This window comes from Oncorhynchus tshawytscha, linkage group LG03 (genome assembly GCF_018296145.1).
Source record: "Oncorhynchus tshawytscha isolate Ot180627B linkage group LG03, Otsh_v2.0, whole genome shotgun sequence".
NCBI lineage: Eukaryota > Metazoa > Chordata > Actinopteri > Salmoniformes > Salmonidae > Oncorhynchus > Oncorhynchus tshawytscha.
In genome coordinates, this window is record NC_056431.1 from 72,470,837 (window position 1) to 72,494,261 (window position 23,425).

The window sequence follows — 23,425 nt, forward strand, 5'->3', positions numbered from 1 at the left end:
ACTGTGACTGTAGGAAGAGGGTTAACACTGCTTTCCTCCTATTAATACTGTGACTGTAGGAAGAGGAACACTGCTTTCCTCCTATTAATACTGTGACTGTAGGAAGAGGGTTAACACTGCTTTCCTCCTATTAATACTGTGACTGTAGGAAGAGGGTTAACACTGCTTTCCTCCTATTAATACTGTGACTGTAGGAAGAGGAACACTGCTTTCCTCCTATTAATACTGTGACTGTAGGAAGAGGAACACTGCTTTCCTCCTATTAATACTGTGACTGTAGGAAGAGGAACACTGCTTTCCTCCTATTAATACTGTGACTGTAGGAAGAGGAACACTGCTTTCCTCCTATTAATACTGTGACTGTAGGAAGAGGAACACTGCTTTCCTCCTATTAATACTGTGACTGTAGGAAGAGGAACACTGCTATCCTCCTATTAATACTGTGACTGTAGGAAGAGGAAGAGGGTTAACACTGCTTTCCTCCTATTAATACTGTGACTGTAGGAAGAGGAATAGGGTTCACAGAGCTTTCCTCCTATTAATACTGTGACTGTAGGAAGAGGAACAGAGCTTTCCTCCTATTAATACTGTGACTGTAGGAAGAGGGTTAACACTGCTTTCCTCCTATTAATACTGTGACTGTAGGAAGAGGAATAGGGTTCACAGAGCTTTCCTCCTATTAATAAGGACATGTAAAGACTGCTGCACTATGTGTGTGAGAGAGATGTGCTCACTGGCCTCCACTGGGACTTACCCAAACGGGAGCTTCCATCTGACATCCACAATCAGTACCGGATATTATTCCTCCTTTGTACTGAATTCATCTCTGCAGAGATGAGATTAGTACCACATAATGCAAACATGATGCATGATGGTCAGTGCAGACAGCCTTCAATATGGTGCTTTGTGCAGGACCCATTGAGGTTCTGTGTAGGCGATAGATTGTGTTTTTTCAATTTCCTCCGGGCTCATGTACCAAGAATAACTCCTTTTATAGTGGTTCTATGTGAATAGAGTGGTATTATTGTGGTGTTAAACGCTAACACATGTCAATAAGTCGATCTGTCTTGGTGCCAGTGTTGTTTCAGGGTTAAGGGTTAGACGTAACACACGACACAGCCAGCATGGCTAACATTACTCCAGCTGTGAAAACACCAACTCCAATTTATGGTTATTAAACTCAACACCTTGGGAAGGAGGCACGAGGCTTCTGCATGGAGAGAAAAATAGCTTTGTTCCCTCTGCCGGAATGTGTCAGTAGAGGTGTTTAACAACACTCAGAGGTGTGATAGCATCACAGTGTGAAGGGGACAGAGAGTTCAGATGACAGTAGAGTACAGTACAGTAGCGTAGAATACAGTACAGTAACGTTATCGATTGGTGGCCTTAAATAGCTGATGTCCTTCTCTCTCTCTCTTTCTACCAGATATAACTATACCAGGTAGAACTGGTAGAACTACACCAGTTAGAACTAGTATAACTATATCAGGTAGAACTAGTAGAACTATACCAGGTAGAACTATACCAGGTAGAACTATATCAGGTAGACCTATACCAGGTAGAACTATATCAGGCAGATCTAGTAGAACTACACCATTTAGATGTATACCAGGTAGAACTAGTAGAACCATACAAGGTAGAACTATACCAGGTAGATCAATATCAGGTAGAACTAGTAGAACTATACCAGGCAGATCTAGTAGAACTACACCAGTTAGACCTATACCAGGTAGAACTAGTAGAACTATACAAGGTAGAACTATACCAGGTAGATCTATATCAGGTAGAACTATACCAGGTAGTATTTGACTGGGCCTGAGGTGTATTTCATGTTGGTCCCGTCTCACTCTCCCTGGCCCTGCCTGCCATGTGTGTCTGTGTGGGAAATGTGGGCAGAGTTAACCACTCTGCTGGGCATCGCCTCGGGCACACTCACTGGGTTGTGGTTAACATGCTGCCATGGCAACTGCTATTCACCAGCCCTCGGACAAAAATGTTTTTATCCCTCTGTGACACAAAAGGCTACGGGATGAACTTTCTGACAACACACAACTGTTGAATGGCCCTGCTCTGATGATAATATATCTGTTTTAATATCCTTTGTCAGGCCAGAGAAAGAGGATAAACACTAACGAACTTTCAGGATTCCTGCCTCATGCAAGAGGTTTGGATATCAATAGGCATATTATGCCCTGTCTCTCAATGTCAGAGTTCTACATTAGAATAGACTCTAGATTCTAGAACATGCACCAATGGACATTTAATGTGATGCTGAAATCATGCCTGTAAATTTATTTAGCGCAATGTCCTCTACACAGTTACTAAGCCTCCATTCAGATCATCTCCAATGGAGGAAACAGTTGTCTGGGACACAACCAAGGTGAATCTATGAATCTATGCGTACAGTTCTACGGAACACACATTAATAAGACCGTCACATACGCACCTCCTCAACCAGGACCAGGTCATGCTACACATCTACAGTCTGCTGTTTGAAATACAACATCTTTCTAAATATATGGATCTTATTGCTGACATACTGTCTGTCCAGAGACACTGCTCTGCTAGTTCATCAGTACTACACGTACAGTCTACCATGATACAGTCTACCATGATACAGTCTACCATGATACAGTCTACCACGATGCAGTCTACCATGACACAGTCTAAAATGATACAATCTACCACGATACAGTCTACCATGATACAATCTACCACGATACAGTCTAGCAAAATACAGTCAACCGTGACACAGTCTACCATGATACAATCTACCACGATACAGTCTACCATGATACAGTCTACCACGATACAGTCTAGCAAAATACAGTCAACCGTGACACAGTCTACCATGATACAATCTACCACAATACAGTCTACCATGATACAGTCTACCACGATGCAGTCTACCATGACACAGTCTAAAATGATACAATCTACCACGATACAGTCTACCAGGATACAATCTAGCACGATAGTCTACCACGACACAGTCTACCACGACACAGTCTCCCACAATAAAGTCTACCACAATAAAGTCTACCACGATACAGTCTACCACGATACAGTCTACCACAATACAGTCTTCCACGACACAGTCTACAATGATACAATATACCACAATACAGTCTACCACGACACAGTCTACCATGATACAATCTACCACGTCAATCTAGCACGATAGTCTAGCACGATACAGTCTACCACAATAAAGTCTACCATGACACTCTACCACGACACAGTCTCCCACAATAAAGTCTACCACAATAAAGTCTACCACGATAAACCACAACACAGTCTACCACGATACAGTCTTCCACGACACAGTCTACAATGATACAATATACCACGAGTCTACCACGACACAGTCTACCATGATACAATCTACCATGATACAACCTAGTCTACCAGTCCACACAGTCTACCACGATACAGTCTACCACGATACAGTCTACCACAGTCTACCACGATACAACCTGCATGATAGTCAATACATTCTACCACAATAAAGTCTACACAGTCTACCATGATACAATCTACCACGACACAGTCTACCACTACACAGTCTACCATGATACAGTCTACCACGATAGTCTACCATGGCACAGTCTACAATGATACAGTTTACCATGATACAGTCTACCACGACACAGTCTACCACGACACAGTCTCCCACGATACAGTCTACCACGATACAATCTAGCACGATAGTCTAGCACAATAGAGTCTACCACGATAAAGTCTACCACAATAAAGTCTACCACGATAGAGTCTACCACGACACAGTCTACCACCACACAGTCTACCACCAGACAGTCTACCATGATATAGTCTACCATGATATACAATCTACCCTGATACAGTCTACAACAATACAGTCACAATACAGTCTACCACGATACAGTCCTCCACAACACAATCTACCACAATACAGTCTACCACAATACAGTCTACCACGATACAGTCTACCACGATACATTCCACCACGGCACAGTCTACCACGATACAGTCTACCACGACACAGTCTACCATGATACAATCTACCACGATACAGTCTACCACAATACAGTCTTAATGAGATTCTACCACGATACAGTATACCACCACACAGTCTACCACCACACAGTCTACCACGATACAATCGACCACGATACAGTCTACAATGATACAGTCTACCACGATACAATCTACCACGATACAGTCGACAATGATACAGCCTACCATGATACAGTCTAGCACGATACCGTCTACCACAATACAGTCTACAATGATACAATCTACCACGATATAGTCTACAATGATACAATCTACCACGATACAGTCTACAATGATACAGTCTACCACGATACAATCTACCACGATACAGTCTACCACGATACAGTCTACAATGATACAGTCTACAATGATACAATCTACCACGATACAGTCTACAATGATAATGAATCTACCACAATACAGTCTACAATGATACAGTCTACCACGATACAGTCATGATACAATCACAATACATTCTAGCACGATACAGTCTACCACAATACAGTCTTTAATGATAGTCTACCACGATACAGTCTACAATGATACAATCTACCACGATACAGTCTACAATGATACAATCTACCACGATATAGTCTACAATGATACAATCTACCACGATATAGTCTACAATGATACAATCTACCACGATATAGTCTACAATGATACAGTCTACCACAACACAGTCTCCCACGATACAGTCACGATACATTCTACAAGGATAGAGTCTACCCCGATACAATCTACCACGATACAGTCTACCATGATACAGTCTACCATGGTACAATCTACCACGATACAATCTACCACAATACAATCTAGCAAAATACAGTCTACCGTGACACGGTCTACCATGATACAATCTATCATGATACAATCTACCACGATACAGGTACCAGTCCTCAACGACAGACAGGCAGACAGGCAGGCAGACAGACAGGCAGACAGACAGACAGACAGACAGACAGACAGACAGACAGACAGACAGACAGACAGACAGACAGACAGACAGTTTGACAGACAGACAGGCAGGCAGGCAGGCAGGCAGGCAGATAGATAAATGCCCATACCGGATGGCAAGTTGTCTCATTCTATCATGATGAGTAGTCCACAAGTTCAAGATTTGATCATCATTCACTCATACCTCATTAAAATACCACTCCACTGTCCACGCTACATGTGTGTTGGTAGTGTGTGTACATAGTGTTTGTAGTGTATTGGTAGGTGAGGAGTCTGGGATGAAGAGTCATTTAGAGGAGGATCAGAAAGTCAGTACATGTTCTTACTGAGTTCTGATGAACAGTGAATAATTAAATTACCTCATTGGTTATGCAACAGCTCATTTGAATGTTTCAGTGAGTTGAACTTAAAAGTTGTCCCTAAGCTCAGCCCATGGACTAGTGTAAAGATGGCCATGTATATGATTTAAGTGCTGGACTAATACGTCAGCTCTTCTGAGTATGATGGAGTGAAACACAACCCCCTTATATGGACTTTGCAATGGTTTAAGAAATATCAGGTTGACCAATATGGCCTTTTTGGACACCAAGTGATACTGTTACTCTGCAGCCTACAGTGAAAAGCGCACAGAAGAATAAATACAAATGTATTGTCTCTCTCAAAAGACAACAATTACTGCTTTGACTATTCTGTGATGAAAGATTAAATCAACAAGTTGACTGTTCTCCCTATTTCTCTCTCTCTCTGTGTTTCCATGGAGGTTGCTTCGAGTGCTGCATCAAGTGTCTGGGCGGGGTGCCGTATGCATCGCTGGTGGCCACCATCCTATGTTTCTCCGGCGTGGCCCTGTTCTGTGGCTGCGGCCATGTGGCCCTCACCGGCACCCTTACCATCCTGGAGAACCACTTCTCCAAAGTCACCTCTGACCACGCCATGCTGACCGATGTGTGAGTGACCGAACCCTGACCCCATGAGTAGGGCTAGGAGTCCTTGACCCTAACCTGTCCATGAAAAGCAATGCTCCCTAGTGATATCCTATAAGCTATAATTAAGGCCTGGCTAACCGTAAGTATCCAACTGAATGGCCAGAGTAGAGCATTATTAAGATACAACTGGTCCCCCAAACCCGTACATGTCAATCCAGGCAGTAGTAGTGGCTATATGTCTCCAACGATATCCTGAAAAAATATACTATTTCTATCAGTTATACACTACCATTAAAAAGACTGGGGTCTCTTAGAAATGTCCTTGTTTTTGAAAGTAAATAACCTTTTTTCCGTCCATTATAATAACATCAAATTGATCAGAAACACAGTGTAGACGTTGTTAATGTTGTAAATGACTATTGTAGCTGGAAACGGATGCTTTTTTCATGGAATATCTACATAGGCATACAGAGGTCCATTATCAGCAACCATCACTCCTATGTTCCAATGGCACATTGTGTTATCCAACTTTATCATTTTAAAAGGCTAATTGATCATTAGAAAACCCTTTTGTAATTATGTTAGCACAGCTGAAAACTGTTTTTCTGATTAAAGATGCAATAATACTGGCCTTCTTTAGACTAGTTGAGTATCTGGAGCATCAGCATTTGTGGGTTCGATTACAGGCTCAAAATGGCCAGAAACAAATCATTTTCTTCTGAAACTCATATTCTTGTTTTGAGAAATGAAGGCTATTACATGCGAGAAATCTCGTACAAGGCTTTGTACTACTCCCTTCACAGATACAGCGCAAACTGCCTCTAACCAGAATAGAAAGAGGAGTGGGAGGCCCCGGTGCACAACTGAGATGCCTCACAAGTCCTCATCTGGCAGCTTCATTAAATAGTACCCGCAAAACACCAGTCTAAACATCAACAGTGAAGATTACTATTTAATGAAGCTGCCAGTTGAGGACTTGTGAGGCATCTGATTCTCAAACTAGACACTCTAGTGTACTTGTCCTCTTGCTCAGTTGTGCACCGAGGCCTCCCACTCCTCTTTCTATTCTGGTTAGTGCCAGTTTGCACTGTTCTGTGAAGGGAGTAGTACACAGCGTTGTGCAAGATCTTCAGCAATAGCAATAATTTCTCAGAACAAGAATAGACTGATGAGTTTCAGAAGAAAGTCCGTTGTTTCTGGCCATTTTGAGCCTGTAATCGAAACCACAAATGCTGATGCTCCAGAAACTCAACTTGTCTAAAGAAGGCCAGTTTTATTGCATCTTTAATCAGCACAACCCTTTTAGTCTTAGTGAGCTGAGCCTCCTAGCATAGATAAGCCCTATCAATGAATTACAGGTACTTTTATATAGATATCCTTTCTTCAATGAGCTCATCACAACAGCTATTTTTTATCAAATAAAAACCTCTGCTTGCACCTTACCCCAGATGAGACCTCTTTTAGATCCATTAGTCTATAGCAAGAGAGGAGAAACATAGAGGAGAGGAAGAACAGGACAAGTGTTTTGTTATGAGGTTTTAAGGGGAGTCTCTGTGAGTGCCCATTTTAATTTCAATTTTCAAGTTTTAATGTCACGTGTACTTAAGTGTTAATGCCAGAGAAGCCGGTGTTTGGAAGATATCTTGGCACGGGTGTTGTTAGGCCCGAAACCAAGGTTTCATGCCAATCTATTTGCTCCGTTCCAGCCACCATCATAAGTCGTTCTTCCCTCAGAAGCCTCCACTGGTGTGTATAAAGATAAGGAGAGGTTTTTAGTGGCTGAGAGCCAACACGTTAGTGTGGTAAATATTAGTATAACAAAATACCCATGCCCGTTTCTCCTGGCTAAGAGCTGAGGAGAGACTGACTGCATCACTTCCTCTTTTTATAACAAACATGAATGTGTTGAAAACTCCAAATTGTTTGTATAGTTAACCTACACACAGCTCTGACACACACACTTACCCCATCAGACATGCCACCAGGGGTATTTTCACAGTCCCAAAATCCAGAACAAATTCAAGAAAGCGTACAGTATTATATTGCGCCATTATTGCATGGAACTCCATTCCATCTCAAACCGTGCCAATATATCCTCCAAACACCGTCTTCGAGGGCAGGCAAACCGTGCCAATATGTCCTCCAAACACTGTTTTCGAGGGCAGGCAAACCGTGCCAATATGTCCTCCAAACACCGTCTTCGAGGGCAGGCAAACCGTGTCAATATGTCCTCTAAACACTGTCTTCGAGGGCAGGCAAACCGTGCCAATATATTCTCCAAACACTGCCTTCAAGGGCATTATCACTTTTATACAACGGGTTACCAACATATTAAAATAATGATTGACATATTTTCCTTAAAAACATTATTTTAATTAATTCATCCATACTACTTCATCCTTCTACAAGATATAGTCCCGACACAAATGTAGGCTTGCTAAAGTCGTTCAGTCTTTTTGTTCTGTATCTGTAACGGTTTTCTAGGTATGAAGGAGAGTCGGACCAAAATGCGGCATGTAGATTGCAATCCATGTTTAATGAACAAACGTAAAACACGAATCAATATTCAACACTACAAAACAAAGAACGTAACGAAAACCGAAACAGCCTCTACTAGTGTAAACTAACACAGAGACAGGAACAAGGACACTAAGGACAATCACCCACAAAACCCAACACAAAACAGGCTAATCAGTCTTTTGGTTCCCAATCAGAGACAATGACTAACACCTGCCTCTGATTGAGAACCATTCAGTTCAAACATAGAAATAGACAAACCAGACACACAACATAGAATTCCCACCCAGCTCACGTCCTTTTGTTCTAAAACAAGGAAAACACATACGAACGATGGTCAGAACGTTTTAATCAGACTGTATCTATGGACGCGACCCAGGCGTTCAGTGCTCAATCATGGAATACAAACAGTCTATTCCCCCAAGCAGTCAATCACGGACTACAGGAAGAAACCCAGCCCAGTCTTTTTACAGTGCCACTGACACGGCCTGCAACGGAATCATGCGGTCTCTCCTTCACTGCAGCCGAAGTGAGTAAGACATTTAAACGTGTTAACCCTCGTTCTGTAACTATGGTCGCGACCCAGACGTTCAGTCTTTTTGTTCTGTAACCATGGTCGCGACCCATTCGTTCAGTCTTTTTGTTCTATATCTATGGATGTGACACAGTCTTTCAGTCTTTTTATTCTGTATCTATGGAGGCAACCCAGTCGTTTGTTCTAAATGTTCCATTGCCATACTAGCTGTCAACGTTCTTATCTCTTGCTTGCTTGCTAGCCAACTACGGCTAACTTACAGTCACTTCAAAAAGTGCAGCTAGAATAACAGCAAAGTAGCTGCATTTGCATTTGTTTAAGATGTTTTCTAGTGACATTTATTTGGATATAACAAGCATAACAATGAGCTAATGAGTCGCGATTTCACTTGGTATAGAAAATGTGCTCACTCGTCAGGACACTGTTGTTCAGAGGAGCTAGCCAACAACACAGCTACATTAACACAATCACTTCAAACTGTAGCTGGAAAGACTGGATATTAGCTGCGTTTCCTTTGACCTTTTGTCAATTGAAGGGTCGATTGGTTTCTCAGAGACATGCATCCTCTGTTTACATTTCATCCACCAAAGTTGTTAATGGTTTACATCTTCTTTTTTTAAACTCAATGACAGAATGAATGGTATGCAGTTTTATAACCCGAGCTAAATCTAAACGTATAAGCTAGTCTAATACAACCTGTCACGTTTACGGTATCTCCTCTAGCCTCATGTTGGAGGCTGAAACATAACATAGTCATATTGGATTATCCCTAATGGACAGAACACAGAGCGGGTTTATGTGGGATTTGCTCCTATACAGAATACAGCTGATGCAGTACGTCATCTATGGCATCGCCTCCTTCTTCTTCCTCTACGGAATCATCCTGCTGGCCGAGGGCTTCTACACCACCAGCGCTGTGAAGGAGCTGCACAGCGAGTTCAAGACCACCATCTGCGGACGATGTATTAGTGGCATGGTACGTAACTAAAGTGAACCACTGGACTGTGTTAACTGTGCACTGAACTTACACCAAACAACGAAGCTCACTGCACTCTTCATCAGACCAAATTTAGTGCAACAAGCTAGTCTTTGTTTTTATGTACTCAACCCGAACCACATGGACACCTGAGTTCTGTTTTAATGTGATCAATCAAACAAGCTGATGACATAATGACGACGTCTGAGCAAATACTCTTCGTAAACGGACACGAAAGCATGCCCTCTCTTTTACGCCTACCAGTCAAATAGACACAAACAACAGCTATGAAAATACTAGTTATGATCCAGATCTTCCTAATGCCAATGTAATGCTGTTTTTGTACGTGTGTTTTCTCAGTTTGTGTTCCTGACCTACATTCTGGGTATCGCCTGGCTGGGTGTGTTTGGTTTCTCCGCCGTGCCCGTCTTCCTCTTCTACAACATCTGGTCCACCTGCAATGCCATGAGGTCACCTGTGGCTAACCTCACCAACGTGGACACCATCTGTGTCGACGTTCGTCAGTACGGTAAGGGAAAACTGGAGTTACAGCCAGGGTCATCTTCATTTAGGCACCATGTGAAAGAAAACAGACTGAAACTGAGAGGGATTACCTGAACTTTTCCAATAAGAAAGGCTTGTTTTGTCTTCCCGTTGCAACATTATCTCTACGCTGTGCCCTAATGAATATGACCAAATCCATCCAGGGTCCCTTCTACCCATAACACAGAGCAGGTGTTTCCAATACTTTATGTGTACAGTTGCCTGTTGCCTGTTGAGGCTGTGGATCACTGATTTCTATTGGTGTGTATCACAGGAGGTTGGTGGCACCTTAATTGGGGAGGATTGGCTAGTGTTAATGGCTGGAGGGGAATATGTGGAATGGTATCAAATACATCAAACACAAGGTTTGATGCCAATTTATTTGCTCTGTTCCAGCCATCATCATGAGTCGTTCTTCCCTCAGAAGCCTCCACTGGTGTGTATAAAGATAAGGGGAGGTTTTTAGTGGCTGAGAGCCAACACGTTAGTGTGGTAAATATTAGTATAACAAAATACCCATGCCCGTTTCTCCTGGCTAAGAGCTGAGGAGAGACTGACTGCATCACTTCATAACAAACATGAATGTGTTGAAAACTCCAAATTGTTTGTATTTAACCTACACACAGCTCACAGTCCCCAAATCCAGAACAAATTCAAGAAAGCGTACAGTATAATATAGAGCCATTAGAGATAAAGCAACACCTCACAGTGCCACGCCTCTCCCCTATTTGACCTAGATAGTTTGTGTGTATGCATTGATATGTAGGCTACATGTGCCATTTTTAAATGTAAAGTTGAACTCGGAAGTTTACATACACCTTAGCCAAATACATTTAAACTCAGTTTTTCACGATTCCTGACATTTAATCCTAGTAAAAATTCCCTGTCTTAGGTCAGTTAGGATCACCACTTTCTTTTAAGAATGTGAAATGTCAGAATAATAGTAGTGAGAATGATTTATTTCAGCTTTTATTTATTTCATTACATTCCCAGTGGGTCAGAAGTTTACATACACTCAATTAGTATTTGGTAGCATTGCCTTTAAATGGTTTAACTTGGGTCAAACATTTGGGGTAGCCTTCCACAAGCTTCCCACAATATGTTGGGTGAATTTTGACCCATTTTTCCTGACAGAGCTGGTGTAACTGAGTAAGGTTTGTAGGCCTCCTTGCTTGCACACTCTTTTTCAGTTCTGCCTACACATTTTATATAGGATTGAGGTCATAGTTTGTGATGGCCACTCCAATAACTTGACTTTATTGTCCTTAAGCCATTTTGCCACAACTTTGGAAGTATGCTTGGGGTCATTGTCCATTTGGAAGACCCATTTGCAATCAAGCTTTAACTGATGTCTTGAGATGTTGCTTCATTATATCCACATAATTATCCCTCATCATGATGCCATCTATTTTGTGAAGTGCACCAGTCCCTCCTGCAGCAGAGCACCCTCACAACATGATGCTGCCACCCCTGAGCTTCACGGTTGGGATGGTGTTCTTCGGTTTGCAAGCCTCCCCCTTTTTCCTCCAAACATAACGATGGTCATTATGGCCAAACAGTTCTATTTTTTGTTTCATGAGACCAGAGGACATTTCTCGAAAAAGTACGATCTTTGTCCCCATGTGCAGTTGCAAACTATAGTTTGGCTTTTTTATGGTGATTTTGGAGCAGTGGTTTCTTCCTTGCTGAGCGGCCTTTCAGATTATGTCGATATAGGACTTGTTTTACTGTGGATATAGATACTTTTGTACCTGTTTCCTCCAGCATCTTTACAAGGTCATTTGCTGTTGTTGTTGCATGTTTCACACCAAAGTACGTTCATCTCTAGGAGACAGAACGAACGCGTCTCCTTCCTGAGCGGTATGATGGCTATGTGGTCCCATGATGTTTATACTTGTGTACTATTATTTGTACAAATGAATGTGGAGCCTTCAGGCATTTGGAAATTGCTCCCAAGGATGAACCAGACTTTTAAAGTCTAAGGTCTTAGCTGATTTCTTTTGATTTTCCCATTATGTCAAGCAAAGAGGCACTGAGTTTGAAGGTAGGCCTTGAAATACATTCACAGGTACACCTCCAATTGACACAAATGATGTCAGAACTTGTCAAGCCATGACATCATTTTCTGGAATTTTCCAAGCTGTTTAAAGTCACAGTCAACTTAGGGTATGTAAGTTTCTGACCCACTGGAATTGTGATACAGTGAATTATAAGTGAAATAATCTGTCTGTAAACAATTGTTGGAAAAATGACTTGTGTCATGCACAAAGGAGATGTCCTAACCGACTTGCCAAGAAATGTGTGGAGTTGTTGAAGAACTAGTTTTAATGACTCCAACCTAAGTGTATGTAAACGTCCGACTTCAACTGTATGTTGTTCTGCCTTTGAGCTGTTCTTGTTCATTAATGTTCTGTGTTATTGTCATGTTTCATGTTTTGTGTGGAACCCAGGAAGAGTAGGTGCGGCTTTCGCAACAGCTAATGGGGTTCCTAATAAAATACAAAATACCACTTGTGGCATCTTTTCTCTGGCTCGATATCCTCCGTCTCCTCTCAGGTTTTATAGCAGAAATAAGACATTATAACAGCCTAAAATGACCAGTGTGTCACCTTGTACAGGTTTGATACACTCCACTCTACAAGCATGACATTTTAATGGAGATTTCATCCAAGTTATAACCATACCGTAAATTTGAATGTGATATGTGACTATGGCCAAATAAGGATGGTTCTTTTACTGTGTATCTATATGAATTCTATGAATACTGATGACATGATGTGAGGAATTTGCTGTGTCAATATTAACCTTTGAATTGAACGACTGTCTGCAGGTATCATCCCGTGGAACGCATCGCCAGGCAAGGCTTGTGGATCCACACTTGGAGACATCTGTAATACCAGTGAGGTAAGGCGTCTCTCCTCCCATCCTCAGTCATTATTTTGACCAGTGATATACTGTACTGTCTATTGTGTGGGTGCCATTACTTTTGAGATGCATGCTCACAATAACAGTGCAAGGGCCACAGAAAAACATACATCTGTATTCACAATGAGTTACTGTACTGGTACTGTGTTCAATCACATTAATGTCTTTTTCAGTTCTACCTGTCCTACCACCTGTACATCATAGCATGTGCTGGAGCCGGGGCCACCGTCATTGCTCTGGTAAGTTCATCTCTCTCTTCTCTCTCTCTCTCTCTTCCCTCTTTCTCCTCTCTCTCTCTCTTCTCTCTTCTCTCTCCCCTCTCTCTCTCTCTCTCTCTCTCTCTCTCTCTGTCTCTCTTCTCTCTTCTCCTTCCTCTCTTCTCTCTCTCTCTTCTCTCTCTCTCTCTTCTCTCTCCTCTCTGTCTCTCTCTTTCTTTCTCCTCTCTTCTCTCTCTTTTCTCTCTCCTCTCTTCTCTCTCTCTTCTCTCTGCTCTCTCTCTCTCTCTCTCTCTCTCTTCTCTCTCCTCTCTTCTCTCTCTCTCTCTCTCTCTCTCTCTCTCTCTCTCCCCCTCTCTTTCTCTCTCTCTCTCTCTCTCTCCCTCCCTCTCTCCCCTCTCATCCTCTCCTTCAGTCCATCCTTGCAGTTTGTATCTGACTGTAGATCATGAATCCAGTGCTCCTCTCCTCATTTCCCATATGGTTTATATAACCTCTGACTGTAAGGCAGAATACCCGTAGACTTTTCCACAACTCCAATCCCATTCTCTGTAAACCATCTGCTTAGATGCCCCGGGCCCCAGGCTTATTTTAGGAAAGTAGAAACAGGGTGGACGTTTGTCCTGTATCGGGACATATGGCTATGTTTATACAGTATAAAGGAGAATATCTGTAAGGATATAAACATGTGTAGACTACATCAGAGTTCTTTGAACTAAGGGCGCCCCATTTCCGAAGAGTATAGAGTCCCGTCTTGGGTGTTTTGAAAACAATGAGTAATGATAGAAGAGGGAAATTCTCTTTCAAGGCCATGCAGTCCCCTTTTCCTCTCTGATTGCTTCCAAAGAGTGTTTCATAGGTTTCCATTGAACTCATATATATAGGTGACAAACATGAATATTTTACTAATACTTGTGTTTCTTTGTTTTTTTTTACAAGTAAAAAGTTGAAACATCAGTTGTTGCCAAAATATGGCAGCCATGCACATGCATGTCCTTGGGGAGTTCTCTTACCACCTGTATTCTGTTCTCTTCCACCAGCTGATCTACATGATGGCTACCACTTATAACTTTGCCGTTTTGAAGTTTAAGAGTCGAGAAGACTGCTGCACTAAGTTTTAACTGGTGTTCAGAGACACAGTCTATGACACGGCTCTGAGTAGACAGCAGCCACTTACTACATGGACTAAAAATAGACAGCAACATATCTCCATTAGCCTTCACCTAAAGTGTAAATAGCTGATTGTATGCATCTTTTAGCATGTGCTATCCAGAGATAGGTTTGCCTGAAGGACCAACTGTACCTGAAGGGAATTGTCTTAAGAATGGGGTGGTGTAAAGTTGAGAGGGTTATGCTTTTCTCCATATCTTGTAAAGATCTGATTAGGACAATAAATCAGTAATAACTCCCTTAAATGAATAGCACTCTGGCTAATAAACAGTAGGCGTGGAAGAGGAAGATAAAAAACCCAATCTGAGAACAGTACTGTATTATGAAGGAGTTCTCAGTCAGTTGCCATGACCATTGTGCTTGAATTTGGGGTGAAAATGTATTTGTTTTTTGCTAATGTTCAATTTGTCAGAAGACCAGCCAGGCTTGGAAAAGTGCCTTTTCCTCCATTCATGTTTTAGGATTGATCGTGTGGACTTTTGTATTTTCTTGGTGCAAGACACAAAGTGTTACACAGTAAATTTGAAGCTTTTATTACAAACTAGTTCCTCAGTCGTATATAGATACAGATAGTCTTCACATGTAAGATGACGCAGACAAGATGAACAGCATTTCAAAACAAATAACTGCACATATAACTAGTATTGTGAAGGGTAATCCCAGTACCAGGGGTATATTTTCCATCAAGGTATATAGCCTCAGTTTATGACTTCATATATTTTATAAAGGAAGTTCTTGTTTTAGAGGAGTAATGTAATTGCTATGGGACCTGATGCCTTCACAGCTTCAGCTGATAGTTTTGATTTGTTTCTTCCTCCTCTTTGACTCATTCAGAAACATTACATTGTTTAAAGAGCCACTGTTGTTGTTGTTGTTGTTGTTGTTTTAACACTGAGCCTGCATGCTTACTTTATTTCATGTGGATTCCTTAATCTGTTTATGATTACTTATATTCCATATTTCCATAAATATTTAATTATTTCCCGAAGATTTTTGAAGACTGTAGTTATTATTTTTCTCTTTCTATACAAAATAAACAATCTTTGTGTACAAAATATCCCCAATGTTTTTATATTTCTTCTCAAATGAAAAAGAGCCACTGAGAACAGTAGCAGCTGTTCCATCTCATACCACAATCTAATGCCCCTCTAACCTCTACTAACCACCTTCATCATCAACCTAAAACCCCACTACCCTTCCTCTCCCTCTCCCCTTTTTAAATGTCTCTGTAATATTCTTTAATAATAATCATGTTAGTAGTGTTGAGGATAATGACATTACTTTGCAGGTGTGTCTGTTGTCTGCTTAACATTGTGTTTTCTCTGTGTGTGTGTGTGTGTGTGTGTGTGTGTGTGTGTGTGTGTGTGTGTGTGTGTGTGTGTGTGTGTGTGTGTGTGTGTGTGTGTGTGTGTGTGTGTGTGTGTGTGTGCGCGTGTGCGTGTGACCTAGCTCTGCCTCACATAGCCTGCTTTGCATCTTACCATGCTCACTGGCCATCCACCTCGGCCCTCTCTTCCAGATCCACTTCCTCATGATTCTCTCAGCAAACTGGGCCTACCTAAAGGATGCCAGTCGCATGCATGCCTACCAAGACATCAAACTGAAGGAAGAACAGGAGCTGCATGACATCACATCTCGTTCAAAGGAATGCCTCAATTCCTACACATAAGGATTACGCCCTGGTCCGCCCTCACACACACACACACACACACACACACACACACACACACACACACACACACACACACACACACACACACACACACACACACACACACACACACACCATCTCAGGCGGTCTGACCAAGAGAACCCATAACCTGCCAGCCGCACTCATTCAGCGCAGTGGTAATGCGGCTCCTAACAAACTAATGCATCAATGTCTCTTTCTACAACTAACTGATCAAGACGTCTGTGTCAGAACCTCTGTTTTGTGTTTCGTGTGTGAATATACTTTTGTATACTTTTCTTTTTCTAATTTTCATAGGAATGTTTTTGTTGCGATTTATTATTTTTATTATTTTTTATTTTTTTCTAACCAGTGATTGCTGGTGAACGTGAAACAATGCACTATTCTAAAACATGAAGGAAATAAATAATGTTTTAGAGTGTTCTGTTATGATTCTGGTCTGACTGTCGGCCATTATGAATAAAGAAGAGCGGGAAGTTCTTGTCAGCGAGAAAAGAGAATCCGTTTTTAAAATTTAAAAAAAAAAATCAAAGATGCAGTTTTGATTACACCTCATAGCACAACATGAAACACCTTACAACATCACAGATATATATACAAGTGGTGCAATGTGCTGTTGCTAATTGCAAACAAGTTTGTTCCTCCTGGCTCTGAATGGAGAGCATATGAAGAGGAGGAATGTGAAGGCAAAACAACATTCTATTGTGCAACAGAACATGTATTTGTTGGCTTCTTTGACAAGGTGTTTACGTTACCCCTTTGCCCATTTCAAACTGTTAGGGTTTAAAAAACTGTTCTCTTGCTAGTAGTTTGAGTTGAAGTAGGTATGATCATTCTGATTCTAGAATTTCATAAGTTACATTCCAACTAAAATGTTAATATTTTAATTGAAACTGTAATGATGATGTAAAATCCTAATTCCCTAAAAGAGGAACTACCTCATGCCTACGCAGGTATACTTACTGAACATGCACAGGTATTTTAGCTGAGATAACCACGTGCCCATGTAACTGTAAACAAACCCGTGGTGGTTTTTAAAATTTTATTTGAGTCCTTTTAGGAGGAATCCTTTACATTTTTAGTCCTTAAACTTTGAGTCCTTACACCATTAGTCCTTACACCATTAGTCCTTACAATTTTAGTTTATTTATTTTTTATTTATTTTACCCTGGCAAGTGAATGGTGCCAATAAAATTATACAGTTAGACTGACCAAAATATGTCATCTTAATACATGGCCATTGTGTGATTCCATGGTTAATAATTAGTATCGTTTTAGTTTTTCAAATGTAGCATTTTTATAGACAGTCTACATTTAATTTAAAATGTCTTGATTAATGTCTTTGTGAGATGAAAAATAAAGGTTAAATTTGACTATTAAACATGAGGATGGTTTGTTGCACAGAGGGGCTTGTATGTCCAAAGTATTGTTGGGATGAATAAAGGCTTCTTATTGTATAGTGTATGATCTTCCACAGTTCATCCCAAATTCCCATGTGTGACTTGAAATTCCCATTTGCGATTGGTCGAATCTTTATCCCTGTAACTACAAGATACAACAGGCTTACATTTTACTTGATTGAGAGAAAACTAGTGTTCTGAAACTAAATATTCATGTGCTTTGTTACCATGGCAAACCTTGTGATTTAGACAGTTTTTTTATTTTTACCTTTATTTAACTAGGCAAGTCAGTTAAGAACAAATTCTTATTTTCAATGACGGCCTAGGAACAGTGGGATAACTGCCTGTTCAGGGGCAGAAGGACAGCTTTGTACCTTGTCAGCTCAGGGGTTTGAACTTGCAACCTTCCGGTTACTAGTCCACTGCTCTAACCACTAGGTTACCCTGCCGCCCCAGTGCAAGTAAGTGAGCGTTAACTGTTCTCCATTCAGGCTGAGATAACTCTGTGTTAGGGTGTGGATCTGACATGGTACAAGTCAGGAGGTTTTTTGTTGTTGTGATGTTTCAATCTTGTTTTTTTTATTGAAGATGTAACCACTTAAAAGAACAAACAAACAAACATGTTTCTAAATCTCTTGAATTGTGTTTCAGTATTGTTTTTTTATTGAAGATGTAACCACTTAAAAGAACAAACAAACAAACATGTTTCTAAATCTCTTGAATTGTATTTCAGTATTGTTTTTTTATTGAAGATGTAACCACTTAAAAGAACAAACAAACAAACATGTTTCTATCTCTCTTGAATTGTATTTCAGTATTGTTTTTTTTTTACGTGTAATTGTTAAAATACTGACATCATTACTGATGCAATCTTTATCTGTTATTTAGAAGAGACTTACAGGACATTTATGACATTTATTCATTAGTGCATTATTAAGGATTAACTGTTTCTGCAGTGATACAGGTGATGTGTAGTCATTTGTACTGACAACTATGGTAGGCAGTGTTTGCCGGTTTCAAGAGAACAATTTAGTCCAGGGTATGTCCACTGTAGTCCACAGTGTTTCTTAGTTCTGAAGTATATAACTCCTCTATAGTATTTTCTATTAGTGTCAAGGTCTTCCTTGGGAATTTATTTCAGGTAATACTTAACTTGTCACAGTATTCTGAATATTGATCAGCACACCTCACCCTACGATTGAAAATGCCAATCTGACCATGAATGGAATACGGTTCGGCCAAAGTTTATAGGCCACTGTATGTCTTGATTGTTTTGTAAACAAAGTGGCCTCTGAAATATAGTACACCAGATTCAAAAGGTTTGTAGTGGCCTGCAGGAATATGACGTTGATGTGAATTGAATGACATTACCGTCCCATCATGCAGTGCTTCCTGTGTATAATGTACCAAAAAAGAATAGTAATCAAAATGGCTACCGATCAAACACCAGGAGGACACCAATCCAACGTCCTGGCTGGGATCCCCTTTGACATTTCTCTCTCTCTAATTGTTTTTATGAAAATAAAAAATACAAATATGTACTCCTAAATTATGTACGCCATTCATTTTCCATGTCAAAGGGCATAAAACCTAATGTCATGGTACACAGACAGACACAGGCACACAAACACAGACACAGACACAGACACAGACACACACACACACACACACACACACACACACACACACACACACACACACACACACACACACACACACACACACACACACACACACACACACACACACACACACACACACACACACACACACACACACACACACACACACACATTACTAGATGTATTACTATATAGCATTTATTGCTATATGTCTAGCGGTCATTGTTTTTTGTCTTGTTTTCTTTATTAATAATTTCTTTACAACACATACAACATATCACACTAACCAAATAACACAAAACACTATTGTAAACACATACAACATATCACACTAACCAAATAACACCAAACACTATTGTAAACACATACAACATATCACACTAACCAAATAACACAAAACACTATTGTAAACACATACAACATATCACACTAACCAAATAACACAAAACACTATTGTAAACACATACAACATATCACACTAACCAAATAACACAAAACACTATTGTAAACACATACAACATATCACACTAACCAAATAACACCAAACACTATTGTAAACACATACAACATATCACACTAACCAAATAACACAAAACACTATTGTAAACACATACAACATATCACACTAACCAAATAACACAAAACACTATTGTAAACACATACAACATATCACACTAACCAAATAACACAAAACACTATTGTAAACACATACAACATATCACAATAACCAAATAACACAAAACACTATTGTAAACACATGCAACATATCACACAATCCAAATAACACAAACCACTATTGTAAACACATACAATCATATCACACACGATAACCAAACAACACACAAAAAACAATATTGTAAACACATACAACATAGCACACTAACCAAACAACACACAAAAATAACACTATTGTAAACACATACAACATATCACAATAACCAAATAACACAAAACACTATTGTAAACACATACAACATATCACACTAACCAAATAACACAAAACACTATTGTAAACACATACAACATATCACACTAACCAAACAACACAAAAACACTATTGTAAACACATACAGCATATCACACTAACCAAATAACACAAAACACTATTGTAAACACATACAACATATCACACTAACCAAATAACACCAAACACTATTGTAAACACATACAACATATCACACTAACCAAATAACACAAAACACTATTGTAAACACATACAACATATCACACTAACCAAATAACAGCACAAAATACACCACATGGAAACTCATCATTTTTTAAATATATTTTTTTTAGATATATATTTTTCTTTATTACTTTCTAACCCTACCACTAATGAACAACAACGTTTAAGCGTCCAGCTTGTACATACTATAGACATTTTACTTTCCTTTTCTTTGCATATCACAAGTTAATTCCAACAAAATAAGGTACTACACATGTTGCATATATGGGAGGGCTGCAACTAAAATGTCAAAAACAAGAAATAAATAGGTAATTAATGTGATGAAATGCCTAGCAGTCATTCTAAACAGGAGCCACAGTAAAGGTATGGGAATAAATGCAAAAAATTGGGGTCAGGAGGAACATTTGGTATGGGCAGACAGATGGCATACTGTATGTACTGTACCCTCTGTTGGTTGGCACTGATTCAGCACTGAGGTCTTAAGATGCTTCACATTCATGGGTGGAAACATGCCTGAATTTGCAAACACTCCCACATCAACTATGGATCAGTGAATCTACTGCACCAGACACAGACAACCTTTGATGCATCTTGTATAATGAAATGCAATGCCACTGGTCAGCAACAATAACAAATACTCTTAACAGCATTCCTGCAGTGCTGGAGTTGTTTGCTCCCACTGCCCCACTCTCCTCTTCCAAGGCATGGTTACAATGTGTTCAGGAAGCAAAGCATGCTGGGCGCACATAGGGCTGTGTCATCTCTGATATCTCCCATCCACAGCAGATACACTACATGGCCAAAGGTATGTGGACACCTGCTCATCGAACATCTCATTCCAAAATCAAAACTAATATGAGTTTGTCCCCCGCTTTCAGCCTCCACTTTTCTGGGAAGGATTTCCACTTGATGTTGGAACATTGCTGCAGGGACTTGCTTCCATTCAGCCACGAGCATTAGTAAGGTTGGGCACTGATGTTGGGTGATTAGGCCTGGCTCGCAGTCAGTGTTCCGATTCATCCCAAAGGTGTTTGATGGGGATGAGGTCAGGGCTCTGTGCAGGCCAGTCAAGTTCTTCCACACCGATCTCAACAAACCATTAAGTAAACAGTAAGATATTGCTATAATATGTTCCAGTGGTGAACCCTGGTGCTACCTGCTTTGTTTCTCGTGCGGAGCTCCTGAGCTGAGGACAGCGAGGTGGGAAGAAATTGGAAGTTAAGTCCCGTGAGGACGCCACCTCTCCACGGGTCAGGGCGAGGGGGGAGAACAGGAGACAGCACAGGGAGACAGCACAGGAAACGCCACAGACGATACCTCCTCAGCCCTTGAAGATGACAGGAGTACCAACTGTTAACTAGAGAATGCAACAAATGACAGAAGATACAGATTCAGCACTGTCACTGTCACTGTCATATGATGTTTCTGAAGACATGAAATTGTATAATTATATAATGGTATGGGCTGACTCAATGAATCAGACATTATGAATGATATGGGATGACTCAATGAATCAGACATTATGAATTGTAGGGGCTGACTCAATTAATCAGACATTATGAATGGTAGGGGCTGACTCAATGAATCAGACATTATGAATTGTAGGGGCTGACTCAATGAATCAGACATTATGAATGATATGGACTGACTCAATGAATCAGACATTATGAATGGTAGGGGCTGACTCAATGAATCAGACATTATGAATGGTAGGGACTGACTCAATGAATCAGACATTATGAATGGTATGGGCTGACTCAATGAATCAGACATTATGAATGGTATGGGCTGACTCAATGAATCAGACATTATGAATGGTAGGGACTGACTCAATGAATCAGACATTATGAATGGTAGGGGCTGACTCAATGAATCAGACATTATGAATGGGATACGGACTGACTCAATGAATCAGACATTATGAATGGTAGGGGCTGACTCAATGAATCAGACATTATGAATGGTATGGGCTGACTCAATGAATCAGACATTATGAATGGTAGGGGCTGACTCAATGAATCAGACATTATGAATGGTAGGGGCTGACTCAATGAATCAGACATTATGAATGGTAGGGGCTGACTCAATGAATCAGACATTATGAATGGTACGGGCTGACTCAATGAATCAGACATTATGAATGGTACGGGGCTGACTCAATGAATCAGACATTATGAATGGTATGGGCTGACTCAATGAATCAGACATTATGAATGGTAGGGGCTGACTCAATGAATCAGACATTATGAATGGTAGGGGCTGACTCAATGAATCAGACATTATGAATGGTATGGGCTGACTCAATGAATCAGACATTATGAATGATAGGGGCTGACTCAATGAATCAGACACTATGAATGGTAGGGGCTGACTCAATGAATCAGACATTATGAATGATATGGGATGACTCAATGAATCAGACATTATGAATGGTAGGGGCTGACTCAATGAATCAGACATTATGAATGATAGGGGCTGACTCAATGAATCAGACATTATGAATGGTAGGGGCTGACTCAATGAATCAGACATTATGAATGATATGGGATGACTCAATGAATCAGACATTATGAATGGTAGGGGCTGACTCAATGAATCAGACATTATGAATGGTAGGGGCTGACTCAATGAATCAGACATTATGAATGATAGGGGCTGACTCAATGAATCAGACATTATGAATGGTAGGGGCTGACTCAATGAATCAGACATTATGAATGATATGGGA

General features: G+C 40.5%; 1 protein-coding gene across 4 annotated transcripts in view; it reads left to right on the forward strand.

The window, feature by feature from the left end:
* The window catches only part of LOC112242871 (neuronal membrane glycoprotein M6-b), a 62,986-nt gene extending 44,782 nt beyond the window's left edge, over positions 1 to 18,204 (forward strand). For 2 of the 4 annotated variants that reach the window (XM_024410729.2, XM_024410721.2), the window contains exons 2-7: positions 5,753 to 5,939; positions 9,790 to 9,946; positions 10,307 to 10,475; positions 13,320 to 13,393; positions 13,588 to 13,653; positions 14,670 to 15,857. In XM_024410729.2, coding sequence (XP_024266497.1) covers positions 5,753 to 5,939; positions 9,790 to 9,946; positions 10,307 to 10,475; positions 13,320 to 13,393; positions 13,588 to 13,653; positions 14,670 to 14,750 — 734 coding nt within the window. In that variant the 3' untranslated portion in view covers positions 14,751 to 15,857. Of the gene's footprint in view, positions 1 to 5,752; positions 5,940 to 9,789; positions 9,947 to 10,306; positions 10,476 to 13,319; positions 13,394 to 13,587; positions 13,654 to 14,669; positions 15,858 to 16,318 lie in introns of those variants that run through there. The other 2 variants (XM_042319966.1, XM_042319965.1) reach the window with 2 other exon arrangements.
* The last annotated feature ends 5,221 nt before the right edge of the window (positions 18,205 to 23,425 follow it).